The sequence below is a fragment of the Eptatretus burgeri genome, chromosome 2 (assembly GCF_056783735.1).
Source record: "Eptatretus burgeri isolate ZD-2024b chromosome 2, Ebu_testis_v1, whole genome shotgun sequence".
Lineage (NCBI taxonomy): Eukaryota > Metazoa > Chordata > Myxini > Myxiniformes > Myxinidae > Eptatretus > Eptatretus burgeri.
This window is the reverse complement of record NC_140962.1, coordinates 84,222,411-84,248,633: the sequence shown is the minus strand read 5'-3', so window position 1 is coordinate 84,248,633 and position 26,223 is coordinate 84,222,411. Positions and strand designations below refer to the sequence as shown.

Below are 26,223 nucleotides of genomic sequence, written 5' to 3'. Positions count from 1 at the left end.
TTATAAACAATTTTGTAAACTTAAATTGTGAAGTCATTGTAAATCAATTGATCAGAATTATCACGGAAGAATCTTATGAGACACTCGATGAGAAAACCTTCCATAAAAAGCCTGTGTTGCGCTCGTAAGCTTTTGAGCTTTCTGAGCATCTTTGAAGAACACATTTAATTATTTTTTTTACCACGCATGAGTACCTGAGTACTAGTTATGTGAACCCCTGTATGTACATACATACATACAGTACAAGCCCAAACGTCTCTGTCTGTCGGTCTGTCTGTCTGTCTGTCTGTCTGTCTGTCTGTCTGTCTGTCTGTCTGTCTGTCTGTCTGTCTGTCTGTCTGTCTGTCTGTCTGTCTGTCTGTCTGTCTGTCTGTCTGTCTGTCTGTCTGTCTGTCTCTCTCTCTCTCTCTCTCTCTCTCTCTCTCTCTGTGTCTGTCCCTCTCTCTCTCTCTCTCTCTCTCTCTCTCTCTCTCTCTCTCTCTCTCTCTCTCTCTCTCTCTCTCTCTCTCTCTCTCTCTCTCTCTCTCTCTCTCTCTCTCTCTCTCTCTCTCTCTCTCTCTCTCTCTCTCTCTCTCTCTCTCTCTCTCTCTCTCTGTTCCTTATGCACGGTCACATCTTTAAAGCTACAAACTCGATACTCGGGATACAGCTATGCAACTTTGTGCAAGAAGTAACCATGGGCTGTGGCCATGGCCACAGCGCCACAAATTGAGGCCAAAGTGCCTAATTTTTTTATAGTGCAACACAATTAATCTTTTAAACTATTGAGTGCTGTTGGCCACGATTGTGGCCCATGTCATTGTCCAGCAATCTGTATTGTTTGTTCTGATTTAAGTGTTTGTTCCTATGGTTGCCTTATAAACAATACAAGGGCCTGGTGTTGGCTTTGCAGTGAGGGTGGCTGGCTTGGGATCTTTGGGTTCTGAGTTTGAGCCACCTTTCCTGTGTTGAATTAACACCAGGTGGGGTTGACTCAGCCTGTCATCCTTCCGAGGTCGGCGTAATGAGTACCAGTGTACTGGTAAAAGGGGGGCCTGCATCAGTGGCACAGCTGTGAAGAAGAAGAATAAGAATAAGAATAAGAATAAGAATAAGAATAAGAATAAGATAAACAATACAGACTTTATTCAGTTTGCCTGAAAAATACCACATATTTTCCTTTGGCATACTGGAAAAATTCAGCACTCAAACAGTTAAGTCCATTAAATAATAATTTAAATTCATAGGTTAACTTAAACTTTTCCCCGTCACTAGGGATGGGTATTTTTGCCAGTTTTAAAATAAAAAGCACTCTTCCACTCTTGGATTACTACAATAGGACGTCCACATATTAAGTCTGCGTGAGTGTACTCGAGAGGCGACGAGAGATGGGGACAAAAAGTGGGAATGTTGGGAAATGTGGAGAAACCTGTTGGGAGAGCAAATGCAGTTATTGTTGAGAAAAAGGAACACAAATCATACCCAGAGAAAATACCTTTTTGTCTTGATAAGAAAACTCACGTTTATTGGAATTATTGGTACAGTGTACTTGTACTGGCTTCCATTACAAATGGAAATGATGGTGCGAAAATTGTACCTTCAAGACAGCACCTGCGTACTTTTCAACCACAGCACACACACCTCAGAACTAACTATGAGCTTGACATGACATTATGTGTTTAAGACTTGAAATCACATCAAAATTGAACTTACACACCTCGTTTCACATGACAAGCGTGCCATACACGTGGACACATGCAGAAATACGTGGCCAAACATTATGCTCGAGACACTCGAGTGTGGCCCGGACAGGCCCACGTCCTTTTCACTCATTTCTTCTTCTGCACGTGTGCACAGTCGTATTTCCCACGCACGACCTGGAGCTTTACTCCAGGCAAGTCCTGGGTACGACCGCCCTGCACGAGCACAATGTTATGCTCTTGCAGGTTGTGTCCTTCGCCGGGCACGTAACACACGGCCTCCTTGCCGTTGGAGAGCCGCACTTTCACACACTTGCGATTTGCCGAGTTCGGCTTCTTTGGTTTGCGGATCATGGTCTTGAGCACAACACCCTTGAGCTGTGGACGTCCAAAAGTAGGCCCGAGTTTTTTTGGGGGACGCTTTGGAGGACCGGCACGATGTATTTGGTTCAGGGTGGCCATAAGCCTGTAGGCCTGGCCAACATCGTGGCTCAGTAATCCAGGCACGCCTGCTCGCCCGCACGCTGAGTCAGAAAGATACAGACGTGATTGACATATTTGGCAAAAAATTGGTAAAAAAAAAATATTGGCAATATATACTGCATATTGTAGGTGAATTACTCCATACAGGATATAGGTATGCTACAAGGATGTATGTGATATCCAAACTATTGGGACAGTCACAACAGATGCAGGCTTATAAATTCACAACCCTTTATCCAATTTCAAATCGAAGGTGATTGTTTACCAACAACGCAACAGATTTTGGGAGATACGAAGTGCAACAAACGCATTGCATCATTCCTACCCCTCCTTCAACCACAAATGTAAGTTCAGTTTTGCTTTTTCATCTGACGACTCTGACCCTTAGGTGTCGTTGCAAGACTTGTTGGAAAATGGTTTGACCGTTTAAACGACTTTCCTCAATATCCTATAAATTAATTTTTTTGAATCAACATGCCCTCTTCTTCTATTTGTGTGTAACAAATTGCAGCTCACAGATCTAAATCCAAGTTGGACAGCCACGTCACAGCACTGTCTGTTCGGTGCATTGCCCAAAATCTTTCATCAAATTTCCGTAGGTGACGCTCATTCACAATGTGATGAATAGTCTGATCTGGGTGATCAGTCACATGCTGGGCTGTCTTTGAAATTCCATTTGTCGAGGTGGTGTGATGTCTTCGCATGGATATAATTATTAGTATATAATATGTAACATACAAACATATTCCAAGCATTAGTATATAATTCTATTTGAATATAAAGTATAAATATTGAGATGTAAACCTGCCCCACCAAATTACCTTGGCGTCTACGCATCCAGAGATCAATGATCTACAAGATCGCACGACAAAGTGCCGTCAACGTAGCATTTCCATTCCAGGTTGTGAAATGAGAGCAGTGTGGTTTTTGTGTGACATTCCTCCGTATAAAATAATCAAAACTTCCGTTGAATGAGAAGACAAACAAACTGTAGAATTCCAGGACAAAGAGCATATTGACTCGGATATGCCAGTGTCCAAAGGGTATATACAGCCCAAATTGTGACGAGGAAGTCAACTTTGAAAAAAACCTGCTAAGCCACCTGAACAACCGGTTCATTCCTCCACAGAATAAAGAAGCAACACAAAACATCATCAAGCATATCGTCTCTTTGTAATGGCTCAACATATTGCCTACTTCTCATGGAGTTGGCCAGGGAGAGTTTTTACTCCAAGTCTTTCACAAATCAGCTGGCCAGGCCTGGCATTTGACTGAAGGTGGAAGGGATTTTGAATTTGTTCCAGGCCAGGGTGTCCCAACAATAATTTGTTCCAGGGTGTGATAACTCAACTACTCTTCCACTCTTGGATGACTGCTTCCTCAGTCTTGTAGCCAACGTCTGGCTCTCAACAAAATTATTTCATCTCCTCTCCCTGTCAAGGCTGGAGTGCCCCAAGGCAGTGTTCTGGGCCCAGTCCTATTCTTAATCTTCATAAATTATCTCTCCGATTCTCTGGAAAATCCCCTTTATCTCTTTGCTTATGACACCACTCTCTGCCGTGATATCCCTCATCCTTCAGACAGGCAGGCTGTGGTCTGTGTCTCTCCGTCTCCGTCTCCGTCTCCGTCCCCATCTCCGTCTCCGTCTCCGTCTCCGTCTCTGTCTCTGTCTCTGTCTCTGTCTCTATCTCCGTCTCTGTCTCTGTCTCTGTCTCCGTCTCTCTCTCTCTATAGACCTTGAGAAAATCACAAGATGGTCAAACAATTGTAATATGTCTTTCAAGCCTGACAAATCTCACACTCTCATTATCTCTCTCCAAAAGGATCATCTGGCAAACCCTCCTATCTACTTTCTGAACAATTATCTTGAGTAAGTTCAGTCAGTCAAACCCCTGGGTCTCACCATCAGCCATGATCTTTTTTGGACAAACCACATTTCAAAGTTGGCATCCAAAGCCAGCCACCGACTGGGCATCCTCCATCAGACAAAGTTCTTCCTTGGCACATCTGAACTACCATCTACTTCATCATATCTAGATGGAGTACTGCTCTCCTCTCTGGGATGGCACCTCTGCCTCACAGCTTGCTCAGGTTGACGTGGTGGAAACCAAGGCCTTTAAGATAATTGGAATCTCCCGCGATGAAGCTGAGTCTCTGGGTCTATCAATTTGCCATCGTAGAGAGGTCAGTGGTCTCTCTGTCTTCGACAGCCTCCTTTCTGTTGTTGCACCCTCCACTCTTTCCATGCTTTGTCCCTTCAGGTTTCTGCAGGCCGCACACGGTTCACCATAAACCCCCTTCTGGTGAAACTACCTCAGTCCAAAATGACTGCCCAACTCCGCTCATTCATCCCTCTTTTTTCCCACCTGTGGAACCAACTTCAAACACTCTCTTCAATCTCATTTCTCCCTCCAGATATTCAAAACAACTGTTCACCATCACAACATCCCCATCCAAAACCATGATCTTTTTTTATCCCCGTCCCTCCCCCAACCCCACCACTTTCCAAATCTTTTCTCCCTGAGAGTTTTCTTCCGTATCCATGTCGTCCACCTTGTGTGCCTTTTCCTACCACTCATGCTTCCCAACATCCCTTGTTTGTCCGTCTGTTTATTTTGTCCCTCAACTGTGCTGCTGGTGTCCCCCCTCCGACCCTCCTCTCCACAGTTCCATTTCTTCAGTTGCATCCTTATCCATTCTGTGTTCTAGCTTTTCTACCTTGACTTTGTGTACAAAGCAGAGATGCCAACTTTTGGAAATCAGAATTAGGGAGGATTTTCAACCGACACCAAATAATGTGCGCGAAGCGCACATCTCGAGCGCGGAGCGCTCGACCCTTGCGGCGGGGTCCAGGGCCCGCCTTAGGGCCCTGGAAGCTCTGGGGTTCTAGACGCTCTCTAGTGCCCTCTGAGCCCTATTTTGGAGCATTTAACATGTTAAGAATTCCCACTTTTTGAACAAAAAAAGGGGAAAATTGTGCACTTTTTAATGTTACATGTATGTTAATATTAGTAAGTTAGGGGACAATCAAAGATTAACAAAAAGCACAAAAGAAGCAATATTTTTCTTACCTTACTGGCTGGTACTACTGCTGCTTGCTTTTTCCATGGCAGCTTTGCTGAGTGACAGCTGTGTGGCTCTTTTAGCCCTTCTGATTATGTCTTTGCTGTATTCTCTCTGGTAGCAAGGGGTGCTATGAGCTAGTTTTTCAATTAAGAGAGCTTCCAGGGTTTTGACACTCAAATTGGGACGAAATTCAGTATGATTCTTCCGTACAAGACTGAGTGCCCGCTCACATGATGCGTTCGAATGAGGAATGACCAAGATTCCCTTCATCACTTTGCTCAAATTAGGATACTTCTTGGCACCAGTGCAGGGATCTGTGAGCTGTGAAAATCCGATGCCACTGCTCATCCACTCTCACTGTCTCAGTAGCAATTGTAGCTATGGAGGCGTCTGCCTGGTAGTGAGCGAATTCACTCTCAAGACTGTCTATGTCACTATCACCGTCACTGAACAGACAGGGGAATTTCTTGATGAAAAACTCTACACAGTCAAACCCCACTTCTTGGTGAAGCTTAACATCCAGCACCTGAGCATGCTTGGCTAATTCATCATCTAGCGGCCAGGTTTTGAAGATGTAATTGCAGGCTTTCACATAATATGAGCAAACTGCACTGAAGAAACCTTGGATGTCTGACTCACTCAGAGTGAAGGTGGATTTCTTGAGACTCCTTTGTTCCCTTATATACAGTTTGGCATCGTTCCCAATCATGAGGTCCTCATCATTCTTCTGATGATTTCTGTCAGAGAAGGGTAAATTTACCAGAGGAACCGATGACACCGATGGTTTCAAAAACCGTACGAAGATATCTTTCAGAAGACCATTCAATTCTCCGTGCAGGAGATGAATACAGGGTTCGTCTCTTTGGAGCAGAAGATTCCCCTTCTCAAAAAGCTTGTTAGCATATCGAAGGAAGAAACAATAGAGTTTTGTTTGTGGGAGACAAGAACATCCTGTTGACACGTTTTTCTCTAGATTCCTGCACAGTGTTTGAGGAAGATGCGCTTTTAGTTGTAGAACTCGTAGTACACTTAGCCGCAGGGCGATCACACTTGCGTTTACTGCCAGCAGAAGAGGTCAGACTCGTAGTACCAGATCCAACTTTACGTTTGAGGAGAGAGCTTGAGGTAGGTGCAGCCAAGGAAGAAGACCTCTGATTCGAAGGTTTTGCTGAGCTTCTATCAAGTGATTTGGCAAAAGCAGAACTTAACTTGGGTCCTTCTTTGCCTGTAGATGGGACTATCACAGTCTTTCTCGACTCTGAAGGGATCTGCTTTGTAGATGAACGTGATGAAGGGCCGGTGATGCTACCTGCTCTCAGCATTGGTTTTGGTGCTGTCCCTGCTGTCTTCTTCGCAGCAGATACTGCAGTGGTAGTGGTGAATGCTGCTCCACTAGTGCTTGATCCTGCAGTGCCAGTACTGGCAGTAGATACAGTGCCGTCCTTCTTGCTCGTTGTTAGAGTCTTGGCTACAGTTGGTTGCATTTTTCTTCGTACTTCTTCTTTGAAGAAGAGGCGAAGTGGCTCCCACTGTTCAATCAGCCTGTCTAGGCACTGACCAAGGGACAGCCACCTTGTTGCGACATGCTTCAGAATCTTGTGTGTCGGGGCATCACAGAGTTCTTGCAGTGCTTTCACTCCTTTGACGCGTTTACTACTTTTGTCCAAGTAGTAGTAAATATCGATGAGAAAGTCATCTAATTCAATGGGTAAGGCCTGAGCCGCCTTCTTGGCCGTATTGTGCATCATATGGCAAGGGCATCCCATGATGTAGCACTCTGGATTTTGTTTGTGGATATAAGCAGCGACCTTTGTGCTTGCCCACCATGACAGAGGCATTATCAGCACAAAAGGAAACACAATTTCCCCACGGAATTTTCCTGTCACTGAACTCATGATCAAGCAGTTTGAAAATGTTTTCTCCAGTGGAATCTTGTTTGCACGCAGGCAAACTTAGCAAACCTTGCTTCACAATCCCAGCACTGTTGTCATAGTACGAAATCAGGACAGGATATAGCTGGGCCTCACCACTGTCATTGCTACCATCTGTAGCTAGGCTAAATGGAGCTCGTCTAGCAATATCGGCAATAGATGAAGCAGTAACATTTGACAACTCACCAATTATTGCTGAAGTTTTTGTTCTTGCACATCCATACTTTGAAGCAACTTTTGAATCTGGAAACATCTTTTGAAATAGAGGTCCAGCATGATCTGAGACTGATATGGGCAAGTTATGTTCCACAATAAATCCACTAAAGAGAAGTTCCGCTCGGGTAACATCCTCTTCCTCGCTTGTCCCTTGTTTGGTGAAATAATTCAGAAGTGTACCAGTACTCGTGCTCGAAGATCTCTCCTTTGCAATGTCTGTGTGCCGTTTGCTTCCAACGTGCTTCCGAATATCATCGCGACCTCCGTGCTCAACTGAAATATCAACGCTGCATACTGTACAATACGCATGATGAATTCCTCTTTCAGACTTTCGAATACACGGGTATTGGAGACTGTATTCGGTCTTGTACTTCTGAGACCATTTCTTGGTCTTCGTAAGCTTCTTTTCTGCCATTTCGTAATCAACATCGAGGGCTTGAAGCATCGGTAACTTCGAAGTCAATACAATATCTGATATTGTATGTGCAATACAATATCGAAGTCAATACAATTTCCCTGACAATATCTGCTGCTCTTCCTTCGCTCCAATTGGTTCTTCTGACCACGTCCTTGTTAAAGTGGACATCTCTCTGGCTGTTATCAGAGAACCACCTCACCGCCGTCGAGTCTGGCATTTCACTCAAGCCGACTGGCAGGGTCTCCGAGCAGCCATCAAACTTACAGACTGGTCTCCTATCACTACTTTCTCAAACATCAACTCATCCTGGGAATTCTTTCAAAGAAACTTGCTCTCCCTCATGCACAGATTTATCCCCTCTCGTGTTCAGTTGTCTTACCCTTCCTCCCGCCCTTGGTTTACTGAAGCTTGTGGCGAGGCAGTTGTCCTGAAACAACTTGCCTTTGCCTCATGGAAAGCAAACCCAACTGAGGGCAATCTCAGTTCTTTCCACAAAGCTCGGAACAAGTGTGTAGCTACCCTCAGGAGAGCCAGAAAACAACATCTTTCTCATCTCAAGTCTGAACTCTCAAACCTCTCTCCCTCCTCAAAATCCTGGTGGCGTTTAATCAAATCTGTTTCTGGTGTATGTTCCCCCTCCATCCCCTCCCTTACCTCAAATGGCCGCACTGCTGATTCCACACGTGATAAAGCTGAATGTCTAAACTCGGTGTTTGCAGCTAAATCTTGTGTCCCAAACCCATCACTATCTCTACCCACTTTACCCAGTCGCACCCAACTGTCCCTGGACTCTGTATCCTTTTCTCCTGACAAGGTGGAGAGCTTGCTTTCAAACCTCGAGTCAGATTCTGCAACCGGTCCAGACGGCATCAGCCCACGTGTCCTCAAAGCCTGCTCTTCTGCTCTTGCTCACCCTCTCTCTGTTCTATTCACCCTCTCATTTTCCCAAGGTCATCTGCCATCTGCTTGGAAATCTGCTAACATCACTGCCCTGCATAAAAAAGGTGCAAAAACAGATCCCTGTAACTATAGACCAATCAGCCTTCTCCCAATCATCAGCAAGGTTATGGAATCCATCATCGCTTCAGACATGAAATCCTTCCTCTTCTCCAATGGCTTGATTTCCAATCATCAATTTGGTTTCAGACCAGGTCACTCTACCCTAGATATGCTGCTACTGCTCTCCCATCAATGGATGGAGGTCCTCAATGCCAGACAGGAAATCCGAGCCGTATCCCTGGACATATCACGTGCTTTTGACACAGTCTGGCACCCTGCCCTACTCACCAAACTCTCTTCCCATGGTATTCAAGGCCATCTCCACTCATGGCTCGCAGACTTCCTCTCATGTCGCAGTCAACGTGTGGCCCTAAATGGAGTTCTTTCATCCCCTCTTCCTGTGCAGGCTGGAGTTCCTCAAGGTAGCGTTCTGGGCCCTGTTCTTTTTCTGGTTTTCATCAATGATCTCTCGGACTCTCTGGAAAATCCTCTATTTCTCTTTGCCGATGACTCCACCCTCTGCCGTACCATCTGTCATCCCTCAGACCGGCAAGCAGCAGCTTCTTCGCTCACTGCAGATCTGGATAAAATCACAAACTGGTCCAACACGTGGAACATGTCTTTCAATCCAGACAAATCTCACACTCTCACTATGTCTCTTCGAAAGGACCGTTTACAAACCCCCATCCACTTTCTCAACAATCCTCTGGAAGAAGTCTTTTCTTTCAAGCTTCTGGGTCTCACTATCTGCCATGACCTTTCCTGGGAAAGTCACATTTCCAACCTTGCCTCAAAAGCCAGTCGCCGACTGGGAATCCTCCGTCGTGCAAAGTCCTTCCTCGGCCCTCTTGAGCTCCTGACCACTTACAAAGCTTTTGTCCGTAGCCTGATGGAGTACTGCTCTCCCTCTGGGCTGGTGCTCCTGCCTCCCCACCTTTCTCGACTTCACGCTGTCGAAACCAGGGCTTTTAAGATCATTGGCATCTCCCGCAATGAAGCTGAGTCTTTGGGCCTCTCACTCAATCACCGCAGGTTGGTCGGTGGTCTTTCTGTCTTCTACCGACTCCTCTCCAGCCTTGCCCCCTGCTCTCTCTGCGATTTGTCCCCACCACATTTCCACAGGGCGCTCAAGGTCCGCCAACAACCCCCTTCTGGTAAAACTACCAAAATCACGAATCACTGCTCATCTTCACTCTTTCATTCCTCTTTTTTCCCGCCTTTGGAATAAACTTCCTCACTCTATTCTTTCCCATTCTTCCCTCCAGGCTTTCAAAACAGCTGTTCACCACCACCTCTTATCTTCCCCCATCCAAATCCTCGATCTTTTCTACCCCCGATAATCCACCCAAGCCCACTTCCTTCAATTCTCCTGCTTTCCTTCCTGAAAGTCCATTTAATGTCCATCTTCCCCACGCCATGTTCCCCGTCCCATCCCCATCCCTCTCCCTTCCACATTTCACCTGTGTCTGTTCCCCAATGTTTTGTCCCTTCCACTCCCGCCCCTCTTGTCTCATGCCTCCTTGCTGTGAGTTGTGTGTTAGCTCTCATACGAGCCTCGACCAAGGTATACAAAAAAAAAAAAAAAAAAAAGTCGATGTTCCACAGCTGCAGCGCGACTCGGAGAACTCTCGCGGCTGTTAAACACCGCACGGTGGTCGCGACCGCCGGGCTGGTACGGGGCCCAGCTGCATGCAGTGAGCGTATCGCATGCATATACACTGTGCATACATACCGCATGCACTGTATTGCACACATACCGCATGCACTGTATTGCACACATACCGCATGCACTGTATTGCACTCATACCGCATGCACTAAATCTCAGTGCATGATCGCATAAGCGAGATCCAGACCCAATGTTTCGCTGCTCCTCATTTGAATTTGCAATTTTTTACGTACAATTTGGAAGCAGCGAACGTTATGGAGTTACCACATGCTATACGTAGCAGACGATGCTTTTCATTCAATTCTCATACTAGTACATTCTGATTAGTGAACAGTGCAAAAATATCAAAATTTCGGGAGGATAAGGATAGTGATCGTAAGGGCGGGAGTTTGGGTGAATTTTCGGAAGCCTCCCGATGAAATCGGGAGGGTTGGCATTGCTGACAAAGTCTTGACCATGTACAAAAAAACTCCAGAGCAGAGTCAATGGTGCTCAATCGCAAATCCCCAAAACTTCCCTCCAAGAGCAAAGTTGGAAGATGGCAAAAAGTTCCACCAGAAATGACCAATATCAGATTTTGAGTTAAATTTTTTTCCTCCTTTTGACCCCTGTGATTCCAAATCCTCACCCCCTGGAGCATGAACCGGGGGTCAAATCCCCCAAAATTGTAACATATTTCATGCGTCCCCCAATGTTGATTGCACATACAAAGTTTCACTCAAAAATGTTCAGAAATGTGCCCATAAGTGCATTCTTTGGCACTTGACCTTTTGACCCCACCCCAGGGGCAGGGCCAAAAATTATTCTGCTCTCGCACATTCTTGCCACGTGGTGATTGTAACTACCAAGTTTGGTGAATTTCTGCCCAACTGTGAGGCGATAGCGTGATGGACAGATGAAGGGACGGATAGACGGAGCTGATTAAAAATACCCCCTTGTATTTTTTTCAAAAGGTGTGGGGATAACGAGCAGGTACCGGTGGAAATTCTGCATCATGTAAAATGGAAGTTCAACAATATTATGCAAAGAGTAGTTACTTGATTAAATCAACTGACCACCCCCCCCTACCAACCCCAACTCTCCCCCCAAATCCAAAGTCCCCAGCTCCCCCCCAACTCCAAGTCCTCAACATCCTCCCTTCACGATCACAAGTCCTCAACCCCCACTTCCTAATCACAAGATTTCAATCCCCTCCCCACTCCAAGTCTTCAAACGGCCTCCCCACGACTATTCCTGAACCCCCCACATCCCCAGCATCGATCCCGCCCCCCCCAAGCCCAACTCTATCTTCCCCCCTCCCCCTTTATTTACATTCTTCAAAGCATAATGGCATTCTTTAATCATTACATAATACATAATATTTCTTCACTACCTCATTAAATAGTGGAATATTTATCTCTCCCCCTCCCCTATCCACCTTATTATTATAGCATTGCCAATGTACGTGTGTGTGCGTGCGTGTGTGTGTGTATGCACACCGTACAACGTTAAAATTAAATAATGATGAAACGACGTCAAATTCACAATATCGCGAGACAGACAGACGGCTAGACAGACAGTCGTGATGAGCGTATTATTACACAGATGGTTCATTAATTTTGAAACTACAACGGAATTCTTCACAGTGTGTTCGGTATCAATATCATGGTTATTAATTACTAGACACACGGAATTGTCTGGTCACACGCAAATAACCACCGAGTTTGGGAGTACCCCGACGTTCCACATTATTATGCTTGGTTTTGATCCCAATTGTATCTTTGGTGCCATTAACACATTGAATTGCTGTGGCTGCGATGACTTCCTGTGATTCAATCCAACGATTTTGTCAGACAGCCTCTGTCTGGAAAGTAGCGCCCAATACTTTATGATAGGGAGACATAAAGATGCTGAAAAACAAGCAGCAGAGGTGATTTTTCATCAAAACCAAAGGGGAGAGGGAGGGAGATGGGGGGGAGATGGGGAGGGAGAGGGAGAGGGGGAGGGAGTGGGAGAGCAAGAGGGGCAGGGGGAGAGAGGGGGAGGGGGAAGGAAGTGTTGTTGGCCGAGATGACCAAAAATGCAAATATGAAATAAAAATCGACTGCACAAAAAAATGTGGTTCCCTTTGGGTAGAGGATTTAAACAGAAATATGAAAATGCAAATGAATGGAGGAAACACCAAAATTAATTTGAATATAAAACAACTGCATAAATGTAAAAGTTAAAAAAAAAATTAACAAGAAAAGTGTGGAGATGAGGATAGATTGGGTAGGGCAACAAAATAACCCAAAACCTTGTTGTTATCCCAATTATACCGTGTTGTATCATTTAACTAACACACACACACACACACACACACACACACACACACACACACACACACACACACACACACACACACACACACACACACACACACGTTGTGAAGCTGTAATCGTAGTACTTTTGCCTTTTTGTATGGAGACATTTTGGCTCAAGGAGCGAAACAACAGAGGCCAGCAGGTTCACAATGTGACAGAGAATCAAAAAAGGAAAGGCAGCCAGAAGCAGTGGATGAATGGCATAAAGGAAAGCAGCAGAGGTGGGGATCAGTGAGAGTAGAAACAAGCAGTAGTTGGTAATGGAGAAATCACGAGTTGATGATAGGTAGCACTCATGAAAGACTGGAGGGCAGGATATACATGGAGTCAGTGCTACAGACTAGAAAATAGAGGGATGAAGGAAGAGAGGTGAGCGTTCAGCTGAGAAGTTGGAAGGGTAATTTGGTGTGCGAAACTGGGTTGGCTCGGGTACAATGGAGGGAGTCGAGGGTGTGAAGAACGAGGGCAGAAGCGAAGCGATAGAAAATGGAGAGTCCACCAACCTGCCTGCGGTGGGTGAAACGCAGACCTTGGGACCTAGCGTCCTGTAGAGATGTATCAATGACACGGACAGCCTGGGACTCGATCACTCCGAGGGGAGCAAGATGGGAAGCAGCTGCACCACCCCCAGAGTGGAGATCTATACTCCATGGTACTTTCGATGAAGGCCTCATACACTGAAATGAGCTCTGAACAGTTCAGAATGGACTTGACTGGACTGTGGAGAGAATACCGACAGTCTGCCATCGAAGAGAGTTTGGCGGCGTGGTTCACCCAAGACAGGTTGTGATGCATGACTGCAAACTATCGTCATAAACATGAATAAAAACTTTAAAAATGTGAATACTGCCATAAAAATGACCTTTCCAGAATCACTGTACACTCACATCATGTCTACATTAGTCTTAACTTACAAACATCTTCAGTAATTGGTAGAGGAACATGAGGCCCAGCCTGTGCTCTCGAGTAGACATAAAGCACGAGTTTCATTGGAACTCCTGAACACTGGCGTCTCGTCATTCAGCGATCAGAACTGGTGATGAGATTTTACCGAAAACACCCTGCGACAGGAAGGATTCCACACTTGACACCACGTGCCGTCCCATAGGAAACGAAAGGAATTAAGCACCAAGTTACAATACAAAAGCGATCAAATATTTCATCCGTTCGACTTCCTCGTCGAACCGTGCCGCAGTCGAAACGCGAAAAGCAGTGAAGGAAGTTCTGCAATGACGGCACATGTTCAAAAGTCACTTCTGACTCACAAACATAAATATTCATGCTGGGATGAGTCTAAACTTCGATCTCCACCATTAATAATACTCAAATGGTGTTGTTCTGTTTTGTTTTTTTTAATAGAAGCAAAGATATTTATGTCACATTTGATTGAAAAAAAACCCCCCTCAAAACACACAATATTGGCTGAATTATTTTAACCTGGGGCTCTGCGATGGCCACTGCAAAATATTTAAATTGTGTTCAAACCGTTTAACGAGACACAACAATGTGGCAAGGTCATTCTGGTAGATCAAAGGGACTTCGCCATAATATTGCACTAAGGCCCTTCGTTATAGCAGTTAGTGGGCCTTTTAAGGAGAAATCGTACGCCCCCCCTTTCCTTACCTCCCAACATCCCCACCCACCCTACCTCCCAATGTATGCCTATCTACAAGGTTTGTCCTTTCTTTGTCCTTTAAATGCGGAGAGTCAAACAAAGGAGCAACACCTACCACTTTAAGACTCTTTCTTCCGACTTGGCGAGGGTTGGAATGGAACCGCTCACCTCCCAGACTCAGACTCGCACAGTCATGGGTCACCGAGTCTCGTATAATCACCGAGATCTTGAGGTCTTCTCCTTTTGTCTTGACCATTCCCCAGTACATTATTCTACTCCCATGCAGGTAGAATTTTCCTCCTCAATGTCTGCTAATACCTGCTGCCACCGGGAGTGAAATATGGTGTCCACACCCCATCCCTGCTCGATGTCTTGCTTCTTCTTCGTGTGCTGGACGGTTACTGTGGTACATCCTCATGTGTGGCAGGTGTTTATAATCCCCTCTCATCTACCTCTCACTGCTGCCGTGCAGAATCTTTTTCAAGTTTTCATTTTAATTTCAATCAGATAGGGATGAAAGGAAAGCCCAGAGGTAGTATACTCACTCTTGTTGTTATCCCTTTTGCTATCTCATTAACCTAGCCATATAAAAACTCATTAGCTATCTAATGTGGGTTCAATTTCCAGTCCAACCATAAACTGTCAACGTGGTGCATTGCAGGCAGGACATTGTGCATCAGTGAACATGACACCATTTGGAGTGGACATTGTTGGGTTGGCTGTCCCATTTGGCGGTATTTGCTGGTGGTCATTAAAGATTGCACAGTGGCTTTCAAAAAATAAACATAAAAAACTAGCTGATTGTGTGGCCAGATTCCACACTCCTGCCCGAAAAAACCCGAATATCAATATGATCATCAGTGACATCACCATGCATCGTCAATGATACAACCAGCAAAGCAAATTAAGAATTCATTCCCTTTCAAATATGCATCCGCCGGTGGAAGATGAATCGGCTCAATTCCGTCCTTTCACTCCTTCGTATCATCCGCCGATGATTTGATTATTAAATATTTTCAAAATGTAAACTCACCCCAAAACGCCACCTTGCGACCAATAGTAGCAAGTCCAGCCCAGGAGGACATTTCTGCAAATACAGTGACATAGCAGATGCTTCTTACCTCATCCAGTACAATAAACAACCTTTGACCTTTTAATCATCAGCAAAACAATGTTTCTCCGTTTCCTCTTATCCGGAGCTCCTTGCAGCGCTGCTGTTACATCGATGTACTTTTAGGTCTTGTCAGCACGGAAATGCCAGCAGCTTTGTTTCAGCTGTTATAAAAGGGAGTATTAATACTTGCATAAGGACAGTCGTTTTAGCACTACTTACTGTTGATACACTGGGCCATAAAGTAAATAAAACCAAAAAAAAAAATCATAACTCATCACCAGTGACAAGTATGAAATCATTTTTTAAGGTGAAATATTTGTCCAATCCTCGTTTCAACACTTTAAACCAAGTGCTCAATATGACCACCCCTCTCTTTTATATATTCTCTTATTTGCAGCAACACTGCAACAGGTTACGCATCACTTTCGGAAGGGTGTGCTGCGTAACTCCTAAGATAATTTGAATAAATGCATCTTTCAAATCAGCAATCATGATTGGTTTCAACTAAAACTTTCCCTTCGACTTGTCGCCATGACAAAAAAAAAAAAAATTCCAACGGTGACAAGTACAAGGATCTCGGGGCCCATGGGAATTCAGTTCTGTGGTTGATAAAGCGATTAGGAAATTTCTCCCTCAGCCATCCGAGACATTCATTTGAGATGTGGGATGTGGCTCCATCTTGTTGAAACAACAGATTTTCATTATTTCTCACCCTATTCAATAGGAAAGTTTTCAGCATGTGAAGATAACAATACGATGTCACAGTTCCTGCTGTATTGGTATTCGGGTTTTTAAGGAAATGGGAACCGTAGATTCGTGACAAACTCACTCCACACGAGACGGCGATTTTTGGAGAGTGAAGTGATGCTTTTTTTCATGTTCTTGTGACTCATACAATCCCCAAAATGTGCAATTCCGTTTTATCGTCATCCCATTAATGTAAATACTCTCCCGGTCAGAAGTTTTAGAACACCCCCATTTTTCAGTTTTTACTGAAATGTAAGCAGTTTAAGTCCAGTGAATAACTTGAAATGGTACAAAGCTAAGCAGTAAACTGCCAGAGGTTAAAAAACAAAGGTTAGGTTACCAAAAACTGAAAAAGAATGTAACTTTCAGAGTTGTTAAAAAGGCCCTTTTCAGGGAACAAGGAATGGGTTAGCAACTGCAGCTGTTCCACAGCAATGGAAGTAAATTAAGCCTTTAAAGTTGATGCAAACAATTCCTCCAGGTGTCCCAACTTTTGTTGATTAGTTACAAACCCTCTGTCTGTATAAAAGCAGTGTTGGAACAGACTGTGTTACTACACCCTCTGAAGCATTATTTGGACAATATTGCACTGCAGGAAGTCGTATTGTTGTGGTGCCGGGTCTCGGTGGCGAGCACGACCACGAGGGGGAGCATTAGATTCGTCTCCACCGAACACCCGGAATTTAGGTCGTACCTTTCGGAGAACTCCGAAAAGCACGGGTCCCTTACAGGACCATGAATCGCCAATAATTCGATCGCGTGGGATAGAGTTAATTGCCAACTTCAATATACCTAAGTATCCACGCGGCAAAGCTACCGGTGAACCACACCCTCGGCGGGCCTCGAGCGGAACGAGCCGTTACCGTGCTCGAACCGTGAGTAACCCGGGCGGATGGTTACTGAGGCCCGTTGGTCCAAATACACAATTTACCGTCTCCCAATTTCCCAACACGCACCGTGCTAAGCCAATGAAAGAAGCACAGAAACGAGCTGGTACATTCAACAATATAGGTATTTATGAACAATAATCGGGGAGACGAGGGGAGCACGTAAGGGCAGAGTTATCACGACGATGAGAAATGAAAATAATGTACAACAAAAGCACTTAACAATTCTACTTGGACAAGACACGCCCGCACACAGACACACACACAAAAAAGAAAATCGACCCGCCGGGTCTTTATTCGGCTCTCCAGCCAAGGAGGATAGTTCAGCTGGGAGTCAGAACGGCTGGCTACCTGGTCGCGAGCGCGCGGCTGGTCGTCCACACCTTCCCGGAGCTCCGGTCGCCAAAGGACGGACCAGGGCAGCCGATTCCAGAGGAAGCGAGACAAGGTGATCTCCCTTGATACAAATCGACCGCTCGCTGTAATGCGCCAGACGAGACACCTCCGAAGCGCAGGATGCAGTCCGCCGCAAACCCAGGCAGACGTGCTTTGAGACACCCAGGACGCAAACTCGAGCAGACTGGATGCGCACTCGAGCAGACTGGACGCAAATTCTCTCTGCGCTCGTCTCGACAACCACACACTTCTTCAGGAGGGAGGGCTTCTCCTCCTGGCCACTCGCCTCCTGATTGTTCGGACCCATCGCGCGATTCCCTGGCCGTCTCCCATTGGACAGGCCCACGGTAGGTGGGGCAACTCCCACCCTTCTGGGTGGAGTCCCGATCGGAGGCGTTTGTAGCTCCACCAACCTCCTCATTTCCGACCATGTGAGTAATGGCGACGGTGTTGAGTCGGAAACGGGGCGGGTGAGACGCCCGCTCCTTGCGGATTGGCCAAAGAGGGACGCCATGCCCATGTTAAACTCTGCCGGCGAGCGCGCGAAGAATGCGACGAGCAGAGTGTTGTTGTTGTGAGAGCGAAGCTGTAAAAATCCTATCTATAAAATAATCCACAGCGCATGTCCACTTAATTCCCATTAGACAGAGGGGATGGGACCCTAACGAGAAACACATACTTACCGATATAACTGATCTATAGGACCTGGCTGTTGTGTGCACATGGCTGCCAGATTCGTAACAGTATATTGCTATCATAATGGTGAGAAAAAGACAATTAACAAAGGAAGACAGACAGACCATAATCAGCCTTAAAAGTGTAAGCCTTTCCTTTGGAGAAATTGCAAATGAGCCAAGGTGTCAGTGAGTACAGTTTCCTATACCATCAAAAGGCACTTGGAAACTGGAGGAAACTCTGACAGGAAGAGGTCTGGCAGACCCAAAGCCACAACACAATCAGAAGACAAGTTTGAGAGTCAACAGCTTGCGTGATAGGTGTGGTGTAGTCATGCCCGCGGGGAGGGGCATGATGATGGGCGTGATGGTGGAGGAGTGGCCGTGGGGTTCGGCGAGGGATATGAGGTGTGCACGCCTCATATCCCTCGCCGAACCCCACGGCCACTCCTCCACCATCACGCCCATCATCATGCCCCTCCCCGCGGGCATGACTACACCACAATAGGTGGCTCACAGGACAGCAGCTTCAAGCACAGCTCAACATGAGTCGAAGTAAGGAAGTCTCAGTTTCAACTGTGAAGAGAAGACTTTGAGCTGCAGGTTTGACAGGGCGAGTGGCAGTAAGAGAAAGCCATTGCTAAGATGGCAAAATAAGAAAAAGAGGCTTACCTGGGCCATGAAGCACCACCAGTGCCAGGACTACTGAAAACTGTAAGAAGGTTTTATGGCATTTAAAATTTGAAATCTTTGGTTCATCACGCATGGTTTTTGTATGCTGTCGAGTAGGAGAAAGGATGGTTCCTCGGTGTGTGAAACCAACTGTCAAACATGGAGGAGGAAGCATGATGATATGGGGCTCTTTTGCTGGATCCAGAGTCGGCGACTTGCACATCACAGAGTGACTGGCACCCTGAAGCAAAAGGGCTACCACAGCATTTTGCAGCACCATACAATACCCTCTGGTCTACGCCGAGTTGTTCAGGAGTTCATCTTTCAGCAAGATAACGACCCAAAACATACCTCCAGGCTATGCCAGAACTACCTCAGAAGAAAAGAACAAGACGGTAGGCTTCAAATCATGGAAAGGCCAGCACAGTCTCCAGACTTAAAATCCATCAAGCTGCTTTGGGATGAACTGGACAGAAGCTGCGAAAGCAAAGCAACCTTCAAGTGCAATACATTTGTGGGAACTTCTGCAACAGTGTTAGGAAGAACTTTCCGAACAATATTCGATTTCCATTGGAGAAAGAATGCCACGAGTATGTTCGGCTGTTATATTTGCAAAGGGTGGCTCCTTTGATGAGTCAAAAATTTAGATTACATGTTGTTCAACAAAACGATTCCATTTCTTTTTTAATCTGCAATTGTTTATTTGTTCTATGCTTTAATTTCAGAGTATGTTGAAACAATAAACTGCTTAAATTTCAGTAAAAACTGGAAAAATGGGGGTGTTCTAAAACTTCAGACCAGTAGTGTGCATATACAGTGGGGAGAACAAGTATTTGATACACTGCCGATTTTGCAGGTTTTCCCACTTACAAAGCACGTAGAGGTCTGTAATTTTTATCATATGTACACTTCAACTGTGAAAGATGGAATCTAAAACAAAAATCCTGAAAATCACATTGTATGATTTTTAAATAATTAATTTGCATTTTATTGCATGAAATAAGTATTTGATCACCTACCAACCAGTAAGAATTCCGGCTCTCACAGACCTGTTAGTTTTGTCTTTAAGAAGCCCTCCCATTCTCCACTCATTACCTGTATTAACTGCACCTGGTTGAACTCGTTATCTGCATAAAAGACAGCTGTCCACACTCAATCAATCAGACTCCAACCTCTCCACAATGGGCAAGACCTGAGAGCTGTCGAAGGACATCAGGGACAAAATTGTAGACTTGTACAAGGCTGGGATGGGCGACAGGATAATAGGCAAGCAGCTTGGTAAGAAGGCAACAACTGTTGGCGTAATTATTAGAAAATGGAAGAAGTTCAAGATAACAGTCAATCTCCCTCGGTCTGGGGCTCCATGCAAGATCTCATCTCGTGGAGCCTCAATGATCATGAGAAAGGTGAGGGATCAGCCAAGAATGACAAGGCAGGAACTGGTCAATGACCTGAAGAGAGCTGGGACCACAGTAAATAAATTAACCATCAGTAACACACTACGTCGTCATGGATTAAAATCCTGTAGCACACGCAAGGTCCCTCTGCTCAAGCCAGCGCATGTCCAGGCCCATCTGAAGTTTGTCAATGACCATCTGGATGATTCAGAGGAGGAATGGGAGAAGGTCATGTGGTCTGATGAAACCAAAATAGAGCTTTTTGGTTTAAACTCCACTCGCCGTGTTTGGAGGAAGAAGAAGGATAAGTACAACCCCAAGAACACCATCCCAACCGTGAAGCATGGAGGTGGAAACATCATTATTTTGGGATGCTTTTCTGCAAAGGGGAGAGGATGACTGCACCATATTAAGGGGAGGATGGATGGGGCCATGTATCGCGAGATCTTGGCCAAGAACCTCCTTCCCTCAACAAGAGCATTTTCGATGGGGCGTGGCTGGGTCTTCCAGCGTGACAACGACCCAAAACACACAGCCAGGGCAACAAAGGAGTGGCTCCGTTAGAAGCATCTCAAGGTCCTGGAGTGGCCGAGCCAGTCTACAGAGCTGAACCCAATGGAAAATCTTTGGAGGGAGCTGAAAGTCTGTTACCCAGCAACAGCCCCGAAACCTGAAGGATCTGGAGAAGATCTGTATGGAGGAGTGGGCCAAAATCCCTGCTGCAGTCTGTGCAAACCTGGTTAAGAACTATAGGAAACGTCTGATCTCTGTAATTGCAAACAAAGGTTTCTGTACCAAATATTAAATTCTGTTTGTCTGATGTATCAATTACTGATTTCATGCAATAAAATGCAAATTAATTATTTAAAAATCATGCAATGTGATTTTCAAGATTTTTATTTTTGATTCCATCTTTCACAGTTGAAGTGAACCTCTGATAAAAAATTACAGACCTCTACTTGCTTTGAAAGTGGGAAAACCTGCAAAATCGGCAGTGTATCAAATACTTGTTCTCCCCACTGTATATATGTATATATGATATGATGGAAGATAGAGAGATACATACATATATGTATACACATAACATATACACCATAAAAAGTGATGATCACACCCCAATATATATATATATATATATATATATATATATATATATATATATATAAAAATATATATATATATCATTCAGTTGTAAATATGGTTTGCATCCAGCATTGTGGGTATCAATTAAATGCCTAATTTACCGTCGACGGAAGTGCGCTTTTAAAGCCTTGATGATACTGTACCTCCGTCCATCGGCTGTAAGTGGCTCGTTGTAAGTAGATATGTATATATGTTGAGGTGTGATCATCACTTTTGATGGTGTATATGTTGTGTGTGTGTGTGTGTGTGTGTGTGTGTGTGTGTGTGTGTGTGTGTGTGTGTGTGTGTGTGTGTGTGTGTGTGTGTGTGTGTGTGTGTGTGTGTGTGTGTGTGTGTGTGTGTGTGTGTGTATATATAGTATATATATAGTATATATATATATATATATATATATATATATATATATATTCTTTCTATCTATGTATGTCTAATCTGTTCTCTTACATCTGTTGTTGTTCATCTTTCGGCTGCTCCCGTTAGGGGTCGCCACAGCGGATCATCCGTTACGATCCGCATACTGATTTGGCACAGGTTTTACGCCGGATGCCCTTCCTGACGCAACCCTGGTCGCCTCTTACGACACAGGGATCAGGATTTGGGTTTCGCCATGATTCCGGGCTGCTCTACATCCTGCCCAGTGCAGAGCCCCCGTCCTCAAGCGATCCTCCAACCCAAGCCTCCGAGTAGCCGGATTACAGGCGCACGCCACTACGCCCGGTTCTGTTCTCTTACATCTATTCTATCATATTGTTACGGTTGTGGAAACTCACAGAACACCATTCAGGTTCCCCAGAGATCAGTTTTTTCGATAAGTATGTGTTTCAGGTTAGATTCCCCCACCGATGTATAATGGGTCTTGTTCGTGTGCCAGGCTGTGAATCTTTGAGGTAGCCGTTATTCTTTTCTGTCTTTTATTTTCAACAACATCTCAACAACGCCACCATCTCCACAACACCAACAACATCTCAACAATGCCATCAACTCCACAACACCGCCATCTTCTCGACAGCACCATCAACATCGTGACACCATAACGTCCTCCTCAGCAACAGCGGCAAAATGCCGTTGTCGTGGACACGCCGCGCCGCATTGGAGGCCACATTCCACCGTCCGTGTGCAAACAAACTGTGAAACGGCTGATTTGCATATTCGGATCAAGATGAGGTCTGCCTTGGAAAGGAATGGCCAATTAGAAATGAGGTTTCCACCAGGGGTGAAAGGGCAGAGGTGAAAGTAGGTGGAGCCAGCCTCGGGTGAAGGTTCGAAGGGCGGGCACCCCCACCCGATAAAAAGGGCAGAATTGAGCGCCAAGAGCCAGTTGGAGTTGGGCGGGATCGAGACGCAACGGGAGAAGTCAAGTGGTTCAGTTCCGTGGGCCAGTTGAGCGTGGAGAGTCGGGGTCGAGCAAGCTGCGTCGTGGTCCGGGCAGACGGCCCCGAGAGCTTCGAGCGGCGCTGAGGAGTGAACAGGTCCGAAAAGAGCATCAACTCTAAGAGAGCAAGGCCCGTTCGCTCCTCTGAAGCGTCGTCGGCCAGGCCTGATCGACCAGGCCGCAGAAAAGGCCAAGCGACCAAGGAAAGCCGCCAGCCAAGCTTCTCAAGCCGCTCAAGCGACTGGCGCGTTTTGCGACGCCCCAGGTGGAACAGAGACACAGGGGTCGCCGACCCGAAGACCGTCGAGTCGCCACCAAGGGGCGGCCAGGTAACCAGCCCGGTCTCTTGGAGTCCTTCAGTCATCCCGGCTCTGAGTACCATTAAAGGCTCACGAGCCCTATTTATTTTCCTTGGGTTTTGTATGAAAGTCTGTGGCGCCTTGTCTCTTAAAGTAGAATTGTGGTTAAGTGCATGATTGCGTGTACATTATCGCATAGACCTCGGCTGTAGGCTTTTTGCTCGTGTCTTGTCCCCATCCCCCCATTCATTGACTGCTTACGTGTTTATTGTGAATAAATGCTCCATTGTTATCTTGCCACAACGAAGTTTTTGCACGATATGTTAGTCAGCTTGTATGTTTTTTTGTTTTTTTTGTTTGTTTGTTTGTTTGTTTGTTTGTCTGTAATCACGTATAAAATATTCTGCAGAGCACAGTTATCATCGGAAATTTTTGTAACTTCGCATATCAGAGGCCTATCGAGGTCCCTTTCAGTGTACAAAATTTTGAAGGTCAAGGTCAAAGGTCAAGGTCACTTTGGCGCAAATCAGGGGAGTCGACGAAACCCTTATTTTTTGAGTAATTTTGATCGGATCGTCTTCAAACTTCATGGGAATATAGTTCATGGTCTGGCGCTCAGCTGATTAATTTTTGGTGGCGATTGGCCTTGACCTTCATGGTTAGCGCCAAAGGTCAATCATATTTGAACCCAAGGTCAAATTTTCAAGTTTTAGGAACCATATCGTGTAGTACCTCAAATTGAACACCTCGATGAGTGCTTTCTAGATATGTCAAGCTTGAGACATTATGACGTCATTTGGTGACGTTATGAGGCAAACGCATATTTTTCATGGTTACTCTGTAGAACGATTCTCATCGGAATCTCTCGTCGGCAGATATTCCTCAAGGAGTCGCTCCTGGTGGATAGCAGCTCTGTTCACCTCAGTGTGACCTTTAAGAAGTCACACGTGGTCACCTTTTGGCAAGATACGGGTCACCCTGCGGGTGACATTGGTTTTTTCAATGTCGATCTGCTCGTTTGCATCATTTTCCTTACATTGACTGCCACTACGCGTTCGGGGAATTAACTGGCTATTAAAGCCGATGAAAGTGATAATCTGGTCAGACGGAACTTGGCGATTTATAACTGCTCGGCAAAATGCACACGGGACGAGACGAGACAACGAGACACGGGACACGGGACAATTCGGCGATTAACCCTGTAGCGCGTGGACAGAATATTGGCAAGTTTATGGTGGGTTAAAAGGCACCCGTAGCTGGTTTCGGGGTTATCCGGAAAGCTACGACTGGATTCCGGTCTTCGGTGGGCGCGCGACCACATTTGACTGAAGCGGTCGTGCGAACGCCGACGCCAGCGGAAATCTGTAACAATATCTTCTATATATGTATATGCAATGTGTGTGTGTGTGTGTGTGTGTGTGTGTGTGTGTGTGTGTGTGTGTGTGTGTGTGTGTGTGTGTGTGTGTGTGTGTGTGTGTGTGTGTGTGTGTGTGTGTGTGTGTGTGTGTGTGTGTATATAAATATATATACATATATAATGAAGATATCATGGAATAGAGAGATAGACAGAATAGATCACTCGATTCGAGGTTCAATGCATTTATCTTGTCTCGACAAATTCTGTACATTACACATCAGCCCCTTGTATTGCGGTACTGAGTAAAAAACTGGGTTTCTTTCCATTTCTCAAACGCAAGGAAATTGACACAAAGTTGACATTTTACCCATCACACCTGTGTTACACCCACATCCAATTTCCTTTTCAATGGATCAATCAGTTTATTACCCTTGCCAGAGATGAAGGTATTGCATGTGGCTCCGTTTGTTTGTCTGTTTGCAAAAAATATGTTGACGTAGACCACAAACACCACCCCGTGGTCGCCAGTGGTACACGTCGTTTTTTTTAAAAAGTATTTTTAACCCCCGCCATCTTCGAAGATGGATGGAGGTTACTGTTTTCACCCCTTTCTGTTTGTTTGTTTGTTTGTTTGTGAACAGTATTACGGAAAAACTCCTCGACGGATTTCGACGAAACTTGGTGGGGGGGTTAGGTATGGTCCAAGGATCATGCCATTAAATTTTGGACTTGGTCCCACCCCCCCCCAAAAAAAATTGTTTGAGAAATTTTTTTTTTCATTTCTACATGTTAAGTGATTTCCAACCCCCCACCAAAAAAAATTGTTACCCCACCCCCCCAAAAAAAATTGTGAGATTTTTTTTTTTGCATTTCTACATGTTTTAAGTGATTTCCAACCCACCCAAAAAAATTTTATCCCCCCCCAAAAAAAATTTAGATTTTTTTTGCATTTCTAGATATTTTAAGTGATTTCCAACCCCCCCCCAAAAAAATTTATCCCCCCCCAAAAAAATTGTTAGATTTTTTTTGCATTTCTACATATTTTAAGTCATTTCCACTGCCCCCCTCCAAAAAAAAATTGTTAGAGAAAAAAAAAATTTTGCAACTTTTTTTTCAACAAAATTTCGATTTTTTTTTTGCATTTTTACATGTTTTAAGTGATTTCCAACCCCCACCCCACCCCCCAAAAATGTTGGAGAAAAGAACTATAACTGTCAGCACTGTTGACATCATATTTAATGAATAAGATATAAGGTTCACTTGAGTGACCCAGCAGTATTGGCGGCGGAGGTTTTGCACTCTCCCGAGTGCTCCCCCTCTAGTTAACTACTGTAGTACATACCTTGATTAACTAAGTACAATTAGAATGCGAGTACGTCTATAAAATAGGTACAAAGCAAATGTTGTTGGGGTGTGTTCCATTACCAGATCGTCGAGCGCTCGCCAAGTGGCTTAAGCTCTCAAGGAAGCAAAAAAAAAACGGTCGATCAAGAACAGCAGGCTTGGTGAGCGATCCGGATAACAAGCTGATTGATAATTAATAATAGAACACACCCATGGCCTAAACTCAACCTCTGCTCAGATTTTATAACACTGTACATACTTACGGATCAGGCTACGAGAGCACAGGAGCCACATTCAGGACAACGCGGTCCATATGATATGTATGAATGTTTGTAAATACATTCTACATTGTACAATACGTGCCTCCATCTCCACGAGACTTCATATTGTACCATACTGTACTCA

General features: G+C 45.1%; 2 protein-coding genes across 4 annotated transcripts in view; both read right to left on the bottom strand.

The window, feature by feature from the left end:
• The window catches only part of LOC147032464 (TNF receptor-associated factor 3-like), an 88,206-nt gene that overhangs the window by 61,940 nt on the left and 43 nt on the right, over positions 1 to 26,223 (bottom strand). Inside the window, exon 2 of the mRNA XM_085870099.1 lies at positions 15,450 to 15,503. The gene's annotated coding sequence lies outside the window, so the exon portion shown is untranslated. The remainder of the gene's footprint in view (positions 1 to 15,449; positions 15,504 to 26,223) is intronic.
• Positions 1,476 to 26,221, bottom strand: MRPS12 (mitochondrial ribosomal protein S12). Of its 3 annotated transcripts, none has more exons than XM_085870101.1 (3): positions 26,082 to 26,221; positions 15,450 to 15,503; positions 1,476 to 2,203 (listed from the first exon to the last, which is right to left on the bottom strand). In XM_085870101.1, the coding sequence occupies exons 1-3, from the start codon at positions 26,110 to 26,112 to the stop codon at positions 1,809 to 1,811; spliced, it is 480 nt and encodes a 159-aa protein (XP_085726227.1). In that variant the 5' UTR covers positions 26,113 to 26,221; the 3' UTR covers positions 1,476 to 1,808. The 3 variants fall into 3 exon arrangements, with proteins under 3 accessions (XP_085726227.1, XP_085726228.1, XP_085726229.1); XM_085870102.1 differs by having other exon boundaries at positions 26,182 to 26,211; XM_085870103.1 differs by lacking the exons at positions 15,450 to 15,503; positions 26,082 to 26,221 and adding an exon at positions 2,984 to 4,894.